Source organism: Heterodontus francisci, chromosome 40, assembly GCF_036365525.1.
Source record: "Heterodontus francisci isolate sHetFra1 chromosome 40, sHetFra1.hap1, whole genome shotgun sequence".
Taxonomy (NCBI): Eukaryota; Metazoa; Chordata; class Chondrichthyes; order Heterodontiformes; family Heterodontidae; genus Heterodontus; species Heterodontus francisci.
The window spans coordinates 12,067,600-12,087,903 of NC_090410.1; the positions used below are offsets into that span (position 1 = coordinate 12,067,600).

General features: G+C 47.5%; 1 protein-coding gene across 2 annotated transcripts; it reads left to right on the forward strand.

Moving 5' to 3' along the window:
• Nucleotides 1–972: 972 nt before the first annotated feature.
• On the forward strand, nt 973–20,125 carry yif1b (Yip1 interacting factor homolog B (S. cerevisiae)). 2 transcript variants are annotated; one of them, XM_068019056.1, is made up of 8 exons: nt 973–1,097; nt 12,231–12,457; nt 12,578–12,682; nt 13,946–14,024; nt 17,373–17,430; nt 18,380–18,535; nt 18,657–18,750; nt 19,935–20,125. In XM_068019056.1, exons 1-8 carry the CDS (start codon nt 1,064–1,066, stop codon nt 20,088–20,090), a joined length of 909 nt encoding a protein of 302 aa, XP_067875157.1. In that variant the 5' UTR covers nt 973–1,063; the 3' UTR covers nt 20,091–20,125. The 2 variants fall into 2 exon arrangements, with proteins under 2 accessions (XP_067875157.1, XP_067875158.1); XM_068019057.1 differs by having other exon boundaries at nt 973–1,088.
• Nucleotides 20,126–20,304: the final 179 nt, after the last annotated feature.

The window sequence follows — 20,304 nt, forward strand, 5'->3', positions numbered from 1 at the left end:
TCCCTCATTATAACTACTCAATAATTCATGCACCTCTCTGTAATTTCCTTGCAAATCTGTTCCTCTACACCTTTCCACTAGTTGGGGGGCTGTGGAATACACTGAGCAATGTAATTGCACCTTTTTCGTTCCTTAGCTCTAGCCAAATAGATTCTGTCCTTGACCCCTGCGGGATGTCCTCTCTCTCAAGTACTGTAATACACACCTTAATCAATACCACCATTCCTCGCCCTTTTCATCTATGGTGTTATATTTTATTTTATAATGCTCCTGTGAAGCGCTTTGAGTGTTATATTATGTTAAAGGTGCTATATAAATGCACACTGTTTTAAATGTACCTAGCTATTCACCTCAGCTACTTTCTGCGGTAGCGAGTTCCACATTCTAACCATTTCCTAGGTGAAGAAGTTTCTCCTGAATTTCCTATTGGATTTATTAGTGAATATGTTGCAGTTATGGCCCCAAGTTTTGGACTCACCACATCTCTGAATACCGTATTGAACCTCTTCATAACCTTAAAAGACCTCTCTATCAGGTCAACCTTCAGTTTTCTATATTATAGAGAAAAAGAGCCCCAACATTCTTCCCTGAGGATAACTTCTAAGTTTTGGTATTAATCCATTTTTTTGCATATTGTCCAGGTTGGGAAGGGAAGTGGCGGGGGGAGGGTGACCCCCTCCCCCCCCTGGGCTGACCTGTCACTCACTCCCAGTGATTGACAGTCACCAAGGTCTGGCAAGCATTCCTGTTAAAGGGGCCTTCCCTCTGGTGAGCCACGGGTCGCTTTCTCGACCATTTCTCCGAGCCGCCCCTTTAATTCCCACTGAAATTTGGTCGGCAGTTTTTAAAGCAAATCGGGCGCGTTACTGCGCATGCGCACTGGCTGCTGCGCGCGAGGCGGCTGACAGTCGTGAGGTCATCACGCCCCTTCACCTGCGAGCGCGCCTGCTGATTGGTGGCAGTGGCTGTCGAGCAGCACGCCATCGGGCTGCACTACGCAGGCGCCGCTCCTCTCCCGGCGGTTGAGTCAAGCGCGAGCGAAGGTGAGGTTAAGGCTCCTGCCATGGACTACAATGGATTTAGACAGCGTAAGTTACGTACGTGGCTCAAATTTTTTATTGGTTGTCATGCGGCGACAGACGCGGCTACGAATATGTTCTTCCTTGTCGAAAATTGGCAGCCGGAAATAGGAGCGCAACAGCAGCTTCCCCAAGGGACCCTATTCCAGGACTGAGGGTTGGGGGAGAGGGAATGGGCTGTCCCAGGGACATTTGTTCCCCCCCCCCTCCAGATTGAGGGGAGAATGGGCTGTCCCAGGGACATTTGTTCCCCCCCCCCTCCAGATTGAGGGGAGAATGGGCTGCCCCAGGAACACTTGTTCCCCCCCCCCCAGATTGAGGGGAGAATGGGCTGCCCCAGGAACACTTGTTTCCCCCCCCCCCTCCAGATTGAGGGGAGAAGGGGCTGCCCCAGGGACACTTGCCCCCCACCCCAGATTGAGGGGAGGATGGGATATCCCAGAAACAGCCCTCCCCCACCCTACCCCCTTCCAGATTTTGGGGCTGTGGGGTATGCCAGACCTCCAGTTTTTTTGGTGGTTGTGGTATACCGGACTCCTAGATTTTGGTGGGGGGAATGGGATCTGCTGGATCCCCACATTTTTTTGGGGGGGGGGGCAATGGGGCATGCTAGACCTCCCCCCAAAAAAGATTTGGGGTGGGGGATATGGTATGCCAGATACCTGCCAGATTTGGGGTGGAGGATGTGGTATGCCAGATCCCCAGATTTTCTGGTGGTGGGGGAAATGGGGTATGCCAGACCTCCAGATTTGGGATGGGATAAGCCACGCCACCAGATTTGGGAGGGAATGGAGTATGCCAGATCCTCAGATTTGGAGGGGGGAATGGGAGATTCTGGTGCTTGGATTTGGTGTATGGGGCAAATGGCAGTTTTGAGGGGGAGTGTGATCCTAGAAATCTGCTTCCTATTCTGAGAAACCCCAATGATCCTATGTGAGGAGTGAATGGGTTACTCCAGGAATACCCCCACTATAAGTGGGCGGTGCAGTGGTTAGCACTGCAGCCTCACAGCTCCAGCGACCCGGGTTCAGTTCTGGGTACTGCCTGTGCTGAGTTTGCAAGTTCTCCCTGTGACCGTGTGGGTTTCCGCCGGGTGCTCCGTTTTCCTCCCACAGCCAAAGACTTGCAGGTTGTTAGGTAAATTGGCCATTGTAAATTGCCCCTAGTGTAGGTAGGTGGTAGGAGAATGGTGGGGATGTGGTAGGGAATATGGGATTAATGTAGGATTAGTATAAATGGGTGGTTGTTGGTCAGCACAGACTCGGTGGGCCGAAGGGCCTGTTTCAGTGCTGTATCTCCAAATAAAATAAACAAATAAATAAGAGGAGAGTTGTGTTACTACATAGATCCTTCAGTTTGAGGGAAAAGTGTGAGGCATGGGTGCAAGCCAATGCCCCTCATTCTGCAGACTGACCCTTGTTCTTGGCAACTAATGAACCTTTTCCCCAAACTTCAACGGCAGTTGCAGAATGAATTTTCGCATCTCACTTCCCCCAACCCCTTCTCCCCCAGGTTAAAGCTTTGTCATAACTGAAGTTGAATAATGTTCAAGGCTGTCAGCCGTGGCTCAGTGGTAACACCTTGGCTCTGAGTCAGAAGATCGTTGATTCAACCCCCACTTCACAGACTTGAGCACAAAATCTAGGTTGGCACTCCAACGCAGTGCTGAGGAAGTGCTGCCCTGTTGGAGGTGCCATCTCTCGGGTGAGAGTTTAAACCAAGGCCTTGCCTGCCCCTCGTGTGAACCTGGCCTACATTTATCCCTTAGCGAATATCATTCATACAGATTAAAAACAAGAATGGTGGAAATATTCAGGTCAGATAGTATCTGTGGTAGCGAAAGTTAAGTTTCATGTTGATGACCTTTTGTCAGAACTGGAAAATGTTAGAGATGCAACAGGATTTGAGCAAATACAGAGGCAGGGAAAGGGTGGGGAGGGGAGAACAAAAGTGAGAGATCTGTGATAGCATGGAAGGCAGGAATGTGGAAGGTAAAAGGTTCCTTGGTTACCCTATGGTCTGATACAGCACTCACTTAGTGCATATAGAAAGAAAGTGATTCTGTTTAAACAGCATCTTTCACATCCTCAGAATATTCCAAAATACTTTGCAGCCGTGGGATTATTTTTGAAGTGCAGTCACTATTGTTGACGTGCACATCAGCCAATTAGCACACAGCAAGGTCCCACAAACAGTAATTGTTTGACTAGTTAGCAACGAGAGAATTATCCACACAATCTGTTTCTGTGATGTTGGTTGAGGGTTAAATTGTGGCGAGGATACTGGAGGGAGCTCCCCTGCTCTTGTTTAAATGGTGCCATGTCCACCTGAGAGGGTAGATGGGGCCCTGGTTTAACATCTCATTGGAAAGGCAGCACTTTCAACAGTGCAGCACCCCCCACCCAGTACTGCACAGAGACCCAAGTCGCTGGAGTGGGGTCAATGACCTCCTGAATTAAAGGGAGAATCCTTCCTCTTTTTGCCCTATTGCTGTCTTGGCAAGCAGTGAGAGAAAAAAAATGAACCTTACAGTACTATCTAATCATTTTTCATAATGCAGGTTAACACCACCACCTGCAAGATCCCCTCCAATTCACACACTGTCCTGATTTGGAAGGGCGGTGCAGTGGTTAGCACCGCAGCCTCACAGCTCCAGCGACCCTGGTTCGGTTCTGGGTACTGCCTGTGTGGAGTTTGCAAGTTCTCCCTGTGACCACATGGGTTTCCGCCGGGTGCTCCGGTTTCCTCCCACAGCCAAAGACTTGCAGGTTGATGGGACAATTTACGATGGCCAATTTACCTTAGTGTAGGTAGGTGGTAGGAGAATTGAGGGAAGGTGGGGATGTGGTAGGGGACATGGGATTAATGTAGGATTAGTATAAATGGGTGATTGATGGTCAAGAACAAAGAACAGTACAGCACAGGAACAGGCCATTCGGCCCTCCAAGCCTGCGCCGATCTTGATGCCTGCCGAAACTAACAGCTTCTGCACTTCCGGGGCCCATATCCCTCTATTCCCATCCTATTCATATATTTGTCAAGATGTCTGTTAAACGTCGCTATCGTATCTGCTTCCACCACCTCCCCTGGCAGCAAGTTCCAGGCACTCACCACCCTCTGTTTCAAAAACTTGCCTCACACATCCCCTCTAAACTTTGCCCCTCGCACCTTAAACCTATGGCCCCTAGTAACTGACTCTTCCACCCTGGGAAAAAGCTTCTGACTATCCACTCTGTCCATGCCACTCATAACTTTGTAAACCTCTATCATGTCGCCCCTCCACCTCCGTCGTTCCAGTGAAAACAATCCAAGTTTTTCCAACCTCTCCTCATAGCTAATGCCCTCCAGACCAGGCAACATCCTGGTAAATCTCCTCTGTACCCTCTCCAAAGCCTCCACGTCCTTCAGGTAGTGTGGCGACCAGAATTGCACGCAATATTGAAAGTTGGGCCTAACTAAAGTTCTGTACAGCTGCAACATGACTTGCCAATTTTTATACTCTATGCCTCGACCGATGAAGACAAGCATGCCGAATGCCTTCTTGACTACCTTATCCACCTGCGTTGCCACTTTGTGACCTGTGGACCTGTACGCCCAGATCTCTCTGCCTGTCAATACTCCTAAGGGTTCTGCCATTTATCATATACCTCCCACCTGCATTAGACCTTCCAAAATGCATTACCTCACATTTGTCCGGATTAAACTCCATCTGCCATTTCTCCGCCCAAGTCTCCAACCGATCTATATCCTGCAGTATCTTCTGACAATCCTCATCATTATCCGCAACTCCACCAACCTTTGTGTCGTCTGCAAACTTACTAATCAGACCAGCTACATTTTCCTCCAAATCATTTATATATACTACAAACAGCAAAGGTCCCAGCACTGATCCCTGCGGAACACCACTAGTCACATTTCTCCATTCAGAAAAACACCCTTCCACTGTTATCCTCTGTCTTCTGTGACCGAGCCAGTTCTGTATCCATCTTTCCAGCTCACCTCTGATCCCGTGTGACTTCACCTTTTGCACCAGTCTGCCATGCGGGACCTTGTCAAAGGCTTTACTAAAGTCCATATCGACAACATCCACCGCCCTTCCCTCATCAATCATCTTCGTCACTTCCTCAAAAAACTCAATCAAATTAATAAGACACGACCTCCCCTTCACAAAACCATGCTGTCTCTCGCTAATAAGTTTGTTTGTTTCCAAATGGGAGTAAATCCTGTCCCGAAGAATCCTCTCTAATAGTTTCCCTACCACTGACGTAAGGCTCACCGGCCTATAATTTCCTGGATTATCCTTGCCACCCTTCTTAAACAAAGAAACAACATTGGCTATTCTCCAGTCCTCTGGGACCTCACCTGTAGCCAATGAGGATGCAAAGATTTCTTTGGCCCCAGCATTTTCTTCCCTTGCCTTCCTCAGTATTCTAGGGTAGATCCTGTCAGGCCCTGGGGACTTATCTACCTTAATGCTTTGCAAGACACTCAACACCACCTCCTTTTTGATAATGAGATGACTGAGACTATCTGCACTCACTTCCCTCGGCTCATCATCCACCAAGTCCTTCTCCTTGGTGAATACTGATGCAAAGTACTCATTTAGTACGTCACCCATTTCCTCTGGCTCCACACATAGATTCCCTTCTCTGTCCTTGAGTGGGCCAACCCTTTCCCTGGTTACCCTCTTCCTCTTTATATACGTATAAAAAGCCTTGGGATTTTCCTTAATCCTGTTTGCCAATGACTTTTCATGACCCCTGTTAGCCCTCCTGACTCCTTGCTTAAGTTCCTTCCTACTGTCTTTATATTCCTCAAGGGATTCGTCTGTTCCTAGCCTTCCAACCCTTACGAATGCTTCCTTTTTCTTTTTGACGAGGCTCACAATATCCCGTGTTATCCAAGCTTCCCGAAACTTGCCAAACTTGTCTTTCTTCCTCACAGGAACATGCTGGTCCTGGATTCTAATCAACTGACGTTTGAAAGACTCCCACATGTCAGATGTTCATTTACCCTCAAACAGCCGCCCCCAATCTAAATTCTTCAGTTCCTGCCTAATATTGTTATAATTAGCCTTCCCTCAATTTAACACCTTCACCCAAGGACTACTCTTATCCTTATCCACAAGTACCTTAAAACTTATTATGGTCACTGCTCCCGAAATGCTCCCCTACTGAATCTTCAACCACCTGGCCGGGCTCATTCCCCAATACTAGGTCCAGTACAGCCCCATCCCTAGTTGGACTATCTACATACTGTTTCAAGAAGCCCTCCTGGATGCTCCTTTCAAATTCTGCCCCATCCAAGCCCCTAGCACTAAGTGAGTCCCAGTCAATATTGGGGAAGTTAAAATCACCCACCACTACAACCCTGTTACCTTTACATCTTTCCAAAATGTGTCTACATATCTGCTCCTCTACCTCCTGCTGACTGTTGGGAGGCCTGTAGTAAACCCCCAACACCGTGACTGCACCCTTCCTATTCCTGAGCTCCACCCATATTGCCTCGCTGCATGACCCCTCTGAGGTGTCCTCCTTCAGTACAGCTGTGATATTCTCCTTAATCAGTAATGCAACTCCCCCCACCCCTTTTACATCCCCCTCTATCCTGCCTGAAGCTTCTAAAGCCTGGAACATTTAGCTGCCAATCCTGCCCTTCCCTCAACCAAGTCTCTGTAATAGCAACAACATCATATTTCCAAGTACTAATCCAAGCTCTAAGTTCATCTGCCTTACCTGTTATACTTCTCGCATTGAAACAAATGCACTTCAGACCACCAGTCCCACTGTGCTCAGCAACATCTCCCTGCCTGCTCTTCCTCTTAGTCCTACTGGCCTTATTTACAATGCCCTCCTCATTTACTTCACTAGCTGTCCTCCTGCTATGGTTCCCACCCCCCTGCCACACTAGTTTAAACCCTCCCGAGTGACGCTAGCAAACCTTGCAGCCAGGATATTAGTGCCCTTCCAGTTTAGATGCAACCCGTCCTCCTTGTCCAGGTCCCATCTGTCCCTGAAGAGAGCCCAATGGTCCAGATATCTGAAACCCTCCCTTCTACACCAGCTGCTCAGCCACGTGTTTAGCTGCACTATCTTCCTATTTCTAGCCTCACTGGCACTTGGCACAGGGAGTAATCCAGAGATTACAACCCTAGAGGTCCTGTTTTTTAACTTACTACCTAACTCACTAAACTCCCCCTGCAGGACCTCATCACTCTTCTTGCCTATGTCATTGGTACCGATGTGTACCACAACCTCTGGTCGGTGGGCCGATGGGCCTGTTTCAGTGCTGTATCTTTTTATGACTCTATATCACTGTTCCTTCATTGTCACTGGGTCAAAATCCTGGAACTCCCTTCCTAAAAGCACTGTGGGTGTACCAACACCACATAGACTGCAGCAGTTCAAGAAGGCAGCTCATCACCTTCGCAAGGGCAATTAGGAATGGGCAATAAATTCTGGCCTTGCCAGTGACACTTATCCCAAGAATGAGTAAAAATATAATATTGAAGATCCCTATCAGGTTACCCCTAACCACCTCAGCTGTAATGGGAAAAGTCTTAATTTCTCAAGTTACACCTTTTTACCAAAGGACCGTTTCCACATGCCCACTGCCCATGGAATCATCCTTCCCCATGAACAATATGTATTAATGGGAAATGTGAGGGTAGATAGAGAGAAACTCTTTCCACTTGTTGGGGTGTCTAGGACTAGGGGGCGTGGTGTAAATATTAGAACCAAACCTTTCAGGAGTAAAATTAAGGAACACTTCACCACCAAAAGGATGGTAGAAGTTTGGAACTCTTCTGCAAGTTGCAATTGATGTTAGATCAGTTGTTAATTTTAAATCTGAGATTGATAGATTTTTGTTAACCAAAGGTATTAAGGGATATGGAGCAAAGGCAGGTATATGAAGTTAGACCACAGATTAGCCACGATCCCATTGAATGGCGAACAGGCTCGAGAATCGAAACGGCCTCTTTCTGTTCCTACGTTCAATATGCCGTTCAGGCTGGTTCTGCTCGAGGTAGTGCAAGACAACAATAGTAATCTTGGACATCACTACCTTTTTCAGGTTGTCCTTCTTAACCTAACTCCTGGAATGCTGCAGGAATTGTAAAATACTCCCTATGTTGCTGACTTAGAAATAAGCTTCAGCTTCAAGGTGTGCATCCCCCTCCACTGGAGTGTCTGCACTTACCTAGTTATGTCCCTTTGCTATACCCCTTTCCTCTAGAAAAGAGAAGGCTGAGGAGTGACTTCATCAAAATCTTTAAAATTGTGAAGGGGTTTGATGAGGTAGGGGTTGAGACTTGTGGGGGAGTGCAAAAAGGAGTGGTCATAAGTATAAGATGGTCACCAATAAATCAAATAGGAAATTCAGAAGAACACATGAGGGAGAAAGGATTAGAAGAATATGTTGATGGGATGAGATGAACAGGGTGGGAGGAGCTTGCGCAAAAGAAAAACACTGGCAGACTACTTGGGCTGAATGGCCTGTTTCTGTATTGTGAACTCTATGTAACTATGCAACCTAGGAGGCAACACATCATTCAGGACTCTGAGAGTGTGTCTCCATCTCTCATGACTTCCCCCATTTTCTATTGAATCTCATTATCTTTGGGCAGCCCTATTTTTCCATGATGCTGTGGCATTTTTTATGCTTGCCTTCCCCTGAGTCATCAACCTTGGCACAAGTATTTAATACTGAAAACTTATTTATCAAGGCAGGGCTTTCAGGGGACCCCTGCACATTCTATGCATTCCTCCTCCCTCTGCAATGGATTCTCACCTACTTCCGGTCCTATTATCACTCTTGTCTGCCTATGGGAGCAAGTGTTTAGGAAACCCAGATCTTAACTATATATTGAATATACAATGATTTTGACCGTATTCAATAAAAAAAGGAAGACCTGCATTTATATTACACTTTTTGCAACCTCAGAACATTCAAAAGCACTTTACAGCCAATGAAGAGAGAGATCAGGGAGGGGGATTGTGATATACTTGAACATATTAACATCGAAAGGGAGGAAGTATTAGCTGTTTTAGCGGGCTTAAAAGTGGATAAATCCCCAGGCCCAGATGAGATGGATCCCAGGCTGTTGTGTGAGGGAAAGGAGGAGATAGCAGGGGCTCTGACACAAATTTTCAAATTCTCTCTGGCCACAGGGGAGGTACCAGAGGATTGGAGGACAGCGAATGTGGTACCATTATTTAAGAAAGGTATCGGGGATAAACCGGGTAATTATAGACCGGTGAGTCTAACATCAGTGGTTGGGAAACTATTGGAAAAAATTCTGAGGGACAGGATTAATCTCCACTTGGAGAGGCAGGGATAGTCAGCATGCTTTGTCAGGGGGCGATCGTGTCTAACTAACTTGATTGAATTTTTCGAGGTGGTGACTAGATGTGTAGATGAGGGTAAAGCAGTTGATGTTGTCTACATGGACTTCAGTAAGGCTTTTGTTAAGGTCCCGCATGGGAGATTGGTTAAGAAGGTAAGAGCCCATGGGATCCAGGGCAATTTGGCAAATTGGATCCAAAATTGGCTTAGTGGCAGGAGGCAGAGGGTAATGTTCGAGGGTTGTTTTTGCAAGTGGAAGCCTGTGACTAGTGGTGTACCACAGGGATTGGTGCTGGGTCCCTTGCTGTTTGTAGTGTACGTTAATGATTTAGACGTGAGTACAGGAGATATGATCAGTAAGTTCACAAATGACGCGAAAATTGGTGGTGGTGTAAATAGTGAGGAGGAAAGGACGATTACAGGACGATATAGATGGGATGGTAAGATGGGCGGAGCTGTGGCAAATGAATTTAATCCTGAGAAGTGTGAGGTGATGCATTTTGGGAGGACTAACACGGCAAGGGAATATACAATGGATGGGAAGTTCAGAAGGACCTTGGTGTACTTGTCCATAGATCACTGAAGGCAGCAGCACAGGTAGATAAGGTGGTTAGGAAGGCATATGGGATACTTGCCTTTATTAGCTGAGGCATAGAATATAAGAGCAGGGAGGTTATGATGGAGATATATAAAACGCTAGTTAGGCCATAGCTGGAGTGCTGTGTACAGTTCTGGTCAACACACTATAGGAAGGATGTGATTGCACTGGGGAGGGTGCAGAAGAGATTCACCAGGATGTTGCCTGGGCTGGAGCATTTCAGCTATAAATAGAGACTGAAAAGGCTAGGGTTATTTTTCTTAGAGTAGAGAAGGCTGAAGGGAGATATGATTGAGGTAGACAAAGTTATGAGGGGCATTGATAGGTTAGATAGGAAGAAACTTTTTCCCTTGGTGGAGGGGTCAGTAACCAGGGGGCATAGATTTAAGGTAAGGGGCAGGAGGTTTAGAGGGGATATGAGGAAAAAAAAAATTCACCCAGAGGGTGGTTGGAACCTGGAACGCACTGCATGAAGAGGTGGTAGAGGCAGGAACCCTCACAACGTTTAAGAAGTATTTAGATGAGCACTTGAAATGCCATAACATACAAGGCTACAGGCCAAGTGCTGGAAAATGGGATTAGAATAGTTGGGTGCTTGATGGCCAGCACATACAAGATGGGCCGAAGGGCCTGTTTCTGTGCCGTATAACTCTATGACTCTAAGAACTTCTGAGTTTTAGTCATTCTTGTGATGTAGGAAACACGACAGCCAATTTGTGCACAGCAAGCTGCCACAAACATCAATGTGATAACAGCCAGATAACATTTTTTTTTAGTGATGTTGGTTGAGCGATAAATATTGTCCAGGACACTGCGATGAACTTGCCTGCTCTTCTTCAAAATAGTGCCATGGGATCTTTTACATCCACCTAAGAGGGCAGACAGGGCCTTGGTTTAACGTCTCATCTGAAGGACAGCACCTCCAACAATGTAGCACTCGCTCAGTAAAAATATCAACTCTGTATACTGTGGCCTGTCCCAGTTTAGAAGTAAATTTCCTGTGCAATTTCTTCTCTTGCTGACTTACTGCACTTAGTGCTGTTTCAAATATTGTGTTCCCAGTATCTTGTAACCTGATGTAGTGATTGCATTGGAGGTTCTTTAATGCAGGATATGTGAACTTTAACACATGAGGCAAGGAGATATCTCCCAAGGTCTGGAAAAAGCTGCAACGTGTTGTCAGATACTAGTGTAGGAGTGCCTCATATGGTTATGGAATTCCTCCCTCCGCTGCTTTGATCAAGGCATTAAGCTGGGTTCAAATAACAGAGGAAGAAATGTCATTGAGATTAAAGGCCTGCTCAAGTCATCAAAAAAAAAACCCAACCCAAACCTGGCGGCCCGTGTCCCTCCATTTTCACCCCGAGCCTGACCCGACCCAAGCCCGACCAACCACTGCAATGTTCCCTTCACTTACCTTCCGACTCCCAAGCTGCCGGAAGCTGCAGTATGAGCGTGATGATGTCATAGAGACGCTCACTGCGCAGACTCAGAGTTTCCCTGCTTGACGTCCCAGACTCGCAGCTCAGGTACGTTTTTAACTTTTGGCACTTACCTTGTTGTGTGCGTCCGATCTGGACCCGACCCGAGCCCGAAGAGCGGCCCGACCCAACCTGAACCCGGCACATGTTGTCGGATCCTATCGGGTTCGGGTTGGGTAGCAGGCCTTTAATTGAGATACCTTAAGCATTCGTACCGCTGCATCTCACAGTGAGACTTAAAGGTACATGAATTTAATTTAGGAAACTAATGAAGGAAATAGACTTGCAGGGCTATGGAGATTGAGCAGGGGTGTAGGACTGATTGGATGGAGAGCAGGCATGGACTCGATGGGCCGAATGGCCCCCTTCTGTGCCGTAAATGGCTCTATGACTCTATAACTTTAATGCACATTCATCCAAAGCAATTGCTTTGTTGCTCATTTTGTCATGGAATCTGGTTTGGGAGAGGAGTTGGGGGAACCTGATCACTTTCAGTGTTTTGCACACACTTCAAGGGATCTCTGAAATTCATCCCCAGCTTCTGCATTTCTGGTGGGAGTGGGGGCGAGAGACTGTACTGTGACCAAGTGTGAACCTGTCAATAAAACATTACAGTTTATTGATTAAACTTAAGAGACTGCGGAGAAATTGAATTTGGTCCCGAGTGTTAAAATGCATCGTTCAGTTACACCAATGGCCAGCTTATTTTGTCACTCTCAATTCCAGCTGTCAAGGTGCGAACGAGGGGGCTGGTGCATGCCGTGGGAGATCCTAACCACCTCTTTGAAGATACCAGCGGGAATATGGAATCTCTGAGATCAGGATACGAGGGGACCGCCACAGGCTTTGGCCTCACAAGAGAGGGCATCCTCAGCGACCCCATGATGTCTAACCTGGCAATGGCTTATGGGAGCAGTTTGGCGAGTCAGGGGAAGAGCATTGTTGATCAAAATGTAAGCGGGGGAGTGGGGGCGTGAAGTAGGAATTAACCATTCTCCACATGGCACAAGAATGGTACAGTCCTGATATCCATATAGCAAGAACGATTGAACCTTTTCCCTTGACTCCTGCAGATTGATCGATTTATTCCAGTCAGCAGATTGAAATATTATTTTGCTGTGGACACTGTTTATGTCGGAAAGAAGCTGGGTCTCCTGGTTTTTCCCTACATGCACCAGGTAAGGGAGGTGGCCTTTCACTGGTGATTTAGCTTAAAGGGCATTAATCAGGAAAGCAAAGCTGCAGGTTACTCTGGTTAAAAGTGCATCGTGCTGTAGCCTTGGAACTTACTGGAACCTCCAAGGGTGCAGGGATTCGCAAGTCTTCAATGAGTTGTTAGGGGAGGGGTGTGATGTTACATTTGTCTGTGGTCTGTATGAGACACGCTGAGAGCAGGGTCATCAGCCTGAACGGTTCTCAAATACAGACCTGCAGTTCAATTTAGAATTGTCCCTCGTCCCTGGGGAGGTGTTCTAATTTGTGGCTCCTTGTGCTCATTTTTATTGCGGAATCGCTTTGTTAGATGAGGTTTCCAGTGGCAAGCAACCCTTTATCTTGGTTGTTGGAGGTGTTTTGCATATGGTGGCACGAAAATGAAATCACTTCTGGAGGCATATGCACTGTTTCACTTGTAGCCCAGCATTGTCTCTCTCTTGCAGGTGAATGGTCTTGGTTAGGGGAAGGTGGTGGTGTAATGGCACTGGACTAATACAGAGCCTCAGGCCAATTCCTCTGTGGACATGGGTTCAAATCCAACCACGGCAGCTGTTCCGCCATTCTATGAAATCGCGGCTGATGCGTGACCTAACTCCTATGCCCCATAACCCTTAGCACCCTTGGACAACAAAAATCTATCAATCTTGGACTTAAAATTAACAATTGATCTATCATCTATTGCCGTTTGCAGAAAAGAGTGCCAACCTTCTACCCCGCTGTGCGTGTAGAAATGTTTCCTAATTTCACTACTAAAAGGTCTGACTCTAATTTTTAGACAATGCCCCCAGTTCTAAACTCTGAAACCAGTGGAAAGAGTTTCTCTCTATCTACCCTATCTGTTCCTCTTAATATTTTGAAAACTTTGATGAAATCTTAACTTTCTAAATTCCAGGGAATACAGCCCTCGTTTGTGTAATCTCTCCATGTAATTTAATCCCTGGAGTCTGGGTATCATTCTGGTAAATCTACACTGCACTCCAAGGCCAGTATATCCATCCTAAGGTGTGGTGCCCAGAACTGGTCACAGTAACTCCAGGTTTCTCACAGTACAAACACATTAAAAATAATGATCGAAGAGCAATGCCACAGGCGATCAACTGTTACTGGGCTGGAGACTGACATACTTACTCCTTCAGTGACATGAAGGATGTCTTCCCATTCAGCTTGTGTTGGGTTATGCACTGATCTTTGTCTAACTGCTTGTTTACTAAACTCTGTGTTGACAGAATTGGGAGGTGCGATACCAGCAGGACACCCCCGTGGCCCCTCGGGTTGAAGTGAATGCTCCTGACTTGTATATTCCAGGTAAGTGCTGCCCGTTTAAAAAAATTAGTTTGTGGGATGTGGGCATAGCTAACATTTATTGCCCATCCCTAATTATCCTTGAACTGAGTGGCTTGCTAGGCTATTTAAGAGTCAACCACATTGCTGTGGGTCTGGAGTCGCATGTAGGCCAGACCAGGTAAGGATGGCAGATTTCCTTCCCTAAAGGATATTAGTGAACCAGATGGGTTTTTAACAACAATCGGCAATGGTTTCATGGTCACCATTAGCCTAGCTTTTTAATTCCAGATTTATTAACTGAATTCAAAATTCACCATTTGCCCTGGTGGGATTTGAACGAGCATTAGCCTGGGCTCTGGATTACTAGTCCAGTGACATTACCACGACACCACCGTCTCCCCGCCGCTATGTGATCAGTGCTAACAGTAGTCATTAGCAACCCCATGAATTGTTCCTGCATTTGGGGGGTGGGGAGGTGGTGCTCACACTATAATCAACATAATCAACCCAGTTCTGATAATAGGTCACAGACCTGAAACATTAACTCTGTTTCTTTCTGCACAGATGCTGCCAGATCTGCTGCGTATTTCCAGCATTTTCTGTTTTTACTTCAGATTTCCAATATCCACACTATTTTGCTTTTGTATTTATTATCATAGCATCTTGTAAGGTTCAATAAATGTCTAACAATGACATGCCCCTGCTACTGCAGGGTGACTTTACCCGTACACTTCATAGAGTTATAGAGTCATAGAGTTATACAGCACAGAAACAGGCCCTTCAGCCCATCGTGTCTGTGCCGGCCATCAAGCACCAAACTGTTCTGATCCCATTTTCCAGCACTTGGCCTGTAGCCTTGTATGCTATGGCATTTCAAGTGCTCATCTAAATACTTCTTAAATGTTGTGAGGGATCCTACCTCTACCACCCCTACAGGCAGTGCGTTCCAGATTGCAACCACCCTCTGAGTGATTTTTTTCCCCCTCAAATCCCCTCTAAACCTCCTGCCCCTTACTTTAAATCTATGCCCCTGGGTATTGACCCCTCCACTAAGTTTCTTCCTATCTAACCGATCAATGCCCCTCATAATTTTGTATACCTCAATCATGCCCCCCCTCAGCCTTCTCTGCTGAAGATTATGTCCTATGCCCATCCATCTTCAGCTGCTTCATCAATGACCTCCCCTCCATCATAAGGTCAGAAGTGGGGACCTTCGCTGATTGCACAATGTTCAGTACCATTCACGACTCCTCAGATACTGAAGCAGCCCGTGCCCAGATGCAGCATGACCTGGACAACATCCAGGCTTGGGCTGATAAGTGGCAAGTAACATTTGCTCCACACAAGTGGCAGTCAATGACTATCTCAAACAAGAGAGAATCTAGCCATCTCCCCTTGATGTTCAATGGCATTACCATTGCTGAACCCCCTACTGTCAACTTCCTGGGGGTCACCATTGACCAGAAACTGAACTTCAGCAAGAGTGAATCGTTAACAAAGTGACTCCTGACCACGCAGTGGCTCGCCGACATCATCAGAGCACTCCAAGCTGCGCGCATGCGCAAATGGTCTGCTCTCAGTGAGATGCTGTGCATGCATAGCCTGCGTCTGCCAGAGCTAATTGGCGCCTGTGCGGGAAAACGTCATCAGTTACATGCTCTCCCCACTCAGCTACTCTCTTCCCCCCTTGGCCATTCGCTGCAGGCCTCGACGCTTTCTCCCGCTCCTCCCTAAAGGCCGCTTCCTCCCCTCAGCCACTCGCTCTAGACCTTACCACTGCTGTCCCCCATTCCCCTCGGCTGATTGTTCCCCGCTCCTTGCTTCCCACCGGCCACCCCACTCTCCGGCTGCTCGCTGCCCACTTCTCCCCCTCTTCCCCCATCCAGACGCTAGCTTTAGGCCGCGCCGCTTCCCTCTTCTTGGCCACTCACTCCTGTGTCGCCCCGTCACCCCTCGCAGCCTGCCTTGCTTCTGCGATCGAATGTGGGAGCGAGTGGCTGGGAGGAGGAAAGTGGTGCGGCATAGAGCTAGCATCTGGAGGAGTGGGGGTGGGGGCGAGGAGTGGAGAGCGAGCGGCCGGAGAGCAGGAAGCGAGGACTGGGGAACAATCGGCCAAGGGGAAAGTGGGGAGCAATGCCGAGGTCTGGAGTGAATGTGAATTGGGAGAATGGGAGATCGGGAGTGGGGCAGCAATTCAGTTATTTCCTCCATAAACTTCAGTGTAAGTGTTGACTTTACCATGCCATAGAAAGTTGCTTTACATTCCAAATTTCAATGGCAGTATCATACTGGAGATCTGTCTTTGTCAAAAAAAATCAAAACAGTTGAACAGGAGACATCCAACAAATGAAGCAATGCCAGGAGGGATCGGGGGACTGTTGGGGGTGGGATGGAGGCAGCGATGGCAACCTTTGAGGGGATTTTCGGGTTGAAGTTGTTTTTCTGTGATAATTTGAGCAGCGCTATCTTTAATCCTGGCAGCTGCCTGAACGTCATAGACAGTGACGCTTCAGTGGAAGAGGCTGCACTTGCGCATGTGCTGGTACCACACCACCTAGTGGCTGCGTTGTTAGCAAACGCAGCCAATTGTTAATCGCTTCCTAGTTATAGAGAGGTATCACACTCCCTGAGCAGTATTGATAAGCTCTGCCTCGAAGCAGTGTGAAACTGGCTTTGTCTTGACCTGTAGAATTTATTGTAACATCATCAGCAAGATTTCCTGAGGTCTCCATTTCTGGTCAATTTGTAAACAAGTCTTGGGGCTACAGCTCCTTGGGCACTGGCCCGCCCTCTGATATCTCTGTCAATCGGCCACTTCACGTCTGGGAGTGTCAGCAGGTTTCTTGACCATGTATGCCATTGTCGCCAACCCTAATCCCGTCCCCACCCTTCATCCACACATGCAGTTTCCAACAGGGGCTATGGCTAAGAATCAGGAGCTGGAACCCTGGCTGCTTCCTTCACTCGCACTGGATTTTAACATTTCTATCATCATCCTGACTGAGATCTATTAACATGCCACAAACCAGGAATGGAAAGTGAGTCCTTTTTAATCTGTACAGCTCAGTCCCACACATGGCTGTGCATTTACTCACTGAGCTCTCAGGATGTGGGAGGAAGCGAGACTCAAGTTACACCTAAGTCAATGATGGTGTATCCAATGGTGTAAGTCATGTATTTGATGGTGTGACTACGTGTTTCTTTTGATAGGTTTAGGTAAATGCACCTGCATGTGATTACTGTATTGTGAAAGAAGTCCGTTCAATGAACTTGCAGCAATAACATCACAGGCTGTTTTAATGGGCTGCTGTGTTGTGTCTTAATTCACTGTCCGCGCCCTGTCTAAAGGCCATTTCTCTCTCATTCCAGCAATGGCGTTCATCACATATTTACTGGTAGCTGGGTTTGCTCTTGGAACTCAGAGCAGGTGAGAATCCTCTTGTCACAACAGTCATGCGATCATTCAGTGCTTTCCCGCTCTCTGTTCTAACCAGGAATATTGTTGAGTATGTTGAAGTAGGATGGCCTTTGGGGTTCAGTGTCATTCATATTTAATTTTGTGAATTTTCTGCTTGAGATGAGGGACGTTCGCAATATGAAAGAACTTGGCATGACAGCAGGCTGTTCCAAAGTGTCTTACAGTCAGTGAAGTACTTTTGAAGTGTAGTCACTGATGTAGAAAATGTGGCAGACAATTTATACACAGCAAGCTTCCACAATAATACCAGATAATCTCTCTTTTTTTAATGATGTTGGTTGAAGGAGAAATATTGGGAAAGCACCAGGAAAGACTTTTTTTTTTTAAAAAATAGTGCCATGGGATCTATTATACCCACCTGAGCGGGCCAGTCGTCATCCAAAAGACAGCATCTCCAACAGTGTAGCAGTCCCTCTACTGCACTGGAGTGTCAGGCTGGATTTTATGCTCTAGTCTCTGGAGTGGCACTTGTATCCACAAGATTCTGACACGGTGGCAAATGCTACCCACTGAACCACAACTGATGAGCACTTTCTTGTTTCAAGCTTCAAGCACTCCTGTTATTTTTCATTCTTTATTGTGCTCATTCATTTTTATGTTCATTCCCCCACCAAGACAATGCACCATTCCAAAGCCTAGGGCAACCTTCTTCTGGTTTAATTCTGTTCTTTAGCTGGTTGCAGGGAAGTGTATAAGAAAGGATTCTGAAATGATTTACCTTTCCTGTTGGCAAGTAGTTCCTTCGCAGAGTGTCTGGGATTGGCCAAGAGTTCAGGCCTGCATTTTGTCACTACAGGATAAAGTGTGTCGATCTCCAGCCCGTTATCCTGCCGTGGTATACAGGCAGATGCTTGCCCACACCCAGCATTTACTAACTTCACTTTTTCTCTTTCTACAGGTTCTCTCCAGAGGTGTTGGGGATGCAGGCCAGTTCGGCATTAATCTGGCTGGTCATTGAGGTGTTTGCTATCCTGCTCAGTCTCTACCTGGTCACGGTGAACACAGACCTAACCACCATTGACCTCGTTGCCTTTGCTGGGTACAAGTATGTCGGGTGGGTTTGTGAGCGATAGAGTCGGGCGGGTTTGTGACGGCAGGGTGGGTCTGGGTGCTGATGTCATCACGGTTAAGTGGGTCTGTAGTCATATGTAAGTTGTCTGATTTTCTACCCACAGGATGATTACTGGAGTCGTGGCTGGGCTGATTTTTGGGAAAACGGGATATTACATTGCTCTGAGCTGGTGCTGCATCTCGATTGTGGTGTTCATGGTGGGTTTAGTTATTTAATTTAATCTCCCCTTTCATTTCACAACTCATTAACATTTACACTTTCTAGGAAAAAAAACCTTCTTCACGACCTGCACTGGGACACTGGCTCTCTCAGGGATATGGTGGTTCCAGAGACACCAACTTGCTCAGGGCACAGGTCCAAGGACACAGACTCTCTCCCTGGGGTAACAAGTCCCTGGACATTGACTGTGTCCCAGGGTCACAGGTCCATGGACATTGACTCTGTCCCAGGGTCACAGGTCCATGGACATTGACTGTGTCCCAGGGTCACAGGTCGATGGACACTGACTCTGTCCCAGGGTCACAGGTCGATGGACACTGACTCTGTCCCAGGGTCACAGGTCGATGGACATTGACTCTGTCCCAGGGTCACAGGTCGATGGACATTGACTCTGTCCCAGGGTCACAGGTCGATGGACACTGACTCTGTCCCAGGGTCACAGGTCGATGGACACTGACTCTGTCCCAGGCTCACAGGTCCATGGGCACTGACGCTGTCCCAGGGTCACAGGTCGATGGACATTGACTCTGTCCCAGGGTCACAGGTCCATGGATGCTGATTCTTTCCTAGGGTTACAGGTGCATGAACACAGACTCTTTCCCTGGGGTACGGGTCCATGAACGCTGACTGTGTCCCAGGGTTACAGGTCCTTGGACACTGACTGTCCCTGGGGTATGGGTCCATGGACACTGATTCTCTTCCTGGGGCACAGGTCCATGGACACACTCTTTCTGAGATACAGGTACAGGAATACTGATTTTCTCCCTGGGGTTACAGGTACAGGGACACTGACTCTCCCTGGGGTTGCAGGTACAGAGGTTCTGACTCTCTCTGGGATACAGGTCCTTGTTGTGGCTACCTTCTGCCATGTGGTCAATTGACATCTGTGAGTGAACTGGGTATTTAACTGTGAATCTTGCAGTTCCACCAATTCTGACTTATCTGACATCCATGTGTTCACTTTCCTGCAGCAGGAATCCTGCCGAGTTCCTTTCCCTAACCCAGGGGTACTGAGGCCAACTAGTGACTACTGCTACCCTGGCTGAAATCAGCTAAGTTGGCACTGACCTTCCTGTTCTATACAGCTTAATATCACCCGGACAGTGCATTTGGCACCATGCCATCCCATCAGTCTCTTACTTTTAAACATATGTTTTTCCAGATTCGAACGTTGAGACTGAAGATTCTGTCTGAGGCAGCGGCGGAGGGAGTTCTGGTGCGAGGCACAAGGAATCAGCTACGGATGTACCTGACCATGGCGATTGCCGCGGTGCAGCCATTCTTCATGTACTGGCTCACGTTTCACTTGGTCAGATAGGAAAGCTAGACAACCTCTGTGTTTTCTGGGGGCATGGGTGGGTGGGAGGGCAGGGGCAATCCTCCTGTTGCAGGGGTGAGGGGAGAACACAGGTGGGGAATCTATCTCCCAGAGGGGGGGGCCAGGGGTGGTGGTGGGTGATGAGTGCAGAACAAATTTGTCGCCCTGGGGGGCTGACCGTCTCCCATGGTGGAGTGGAAAGAGGCATCTCCGC

Coding starts and splice junctions, on each gene's coding strand:
- yif1b (XM_068019056.1), top strand. CDS start 1,064: ATGGACTACAATGGATTTAGACAGCGTAAGTTAC. Junction 17,431..18,379: donor GCTCTTGGAACTCAGAGCAG/GTGAGAATCCTC, acceptor CTCTTTCTACAG/GTTCTCTCCAGAGGTGTTGG. Junction 18,751..19,934: donor TCTCGATTGTGGTGTTCATG/GTGGGTTTAGTT, acceptor ATGTTTTTCCAG/ATTCGAACGTTGAGACTGAA.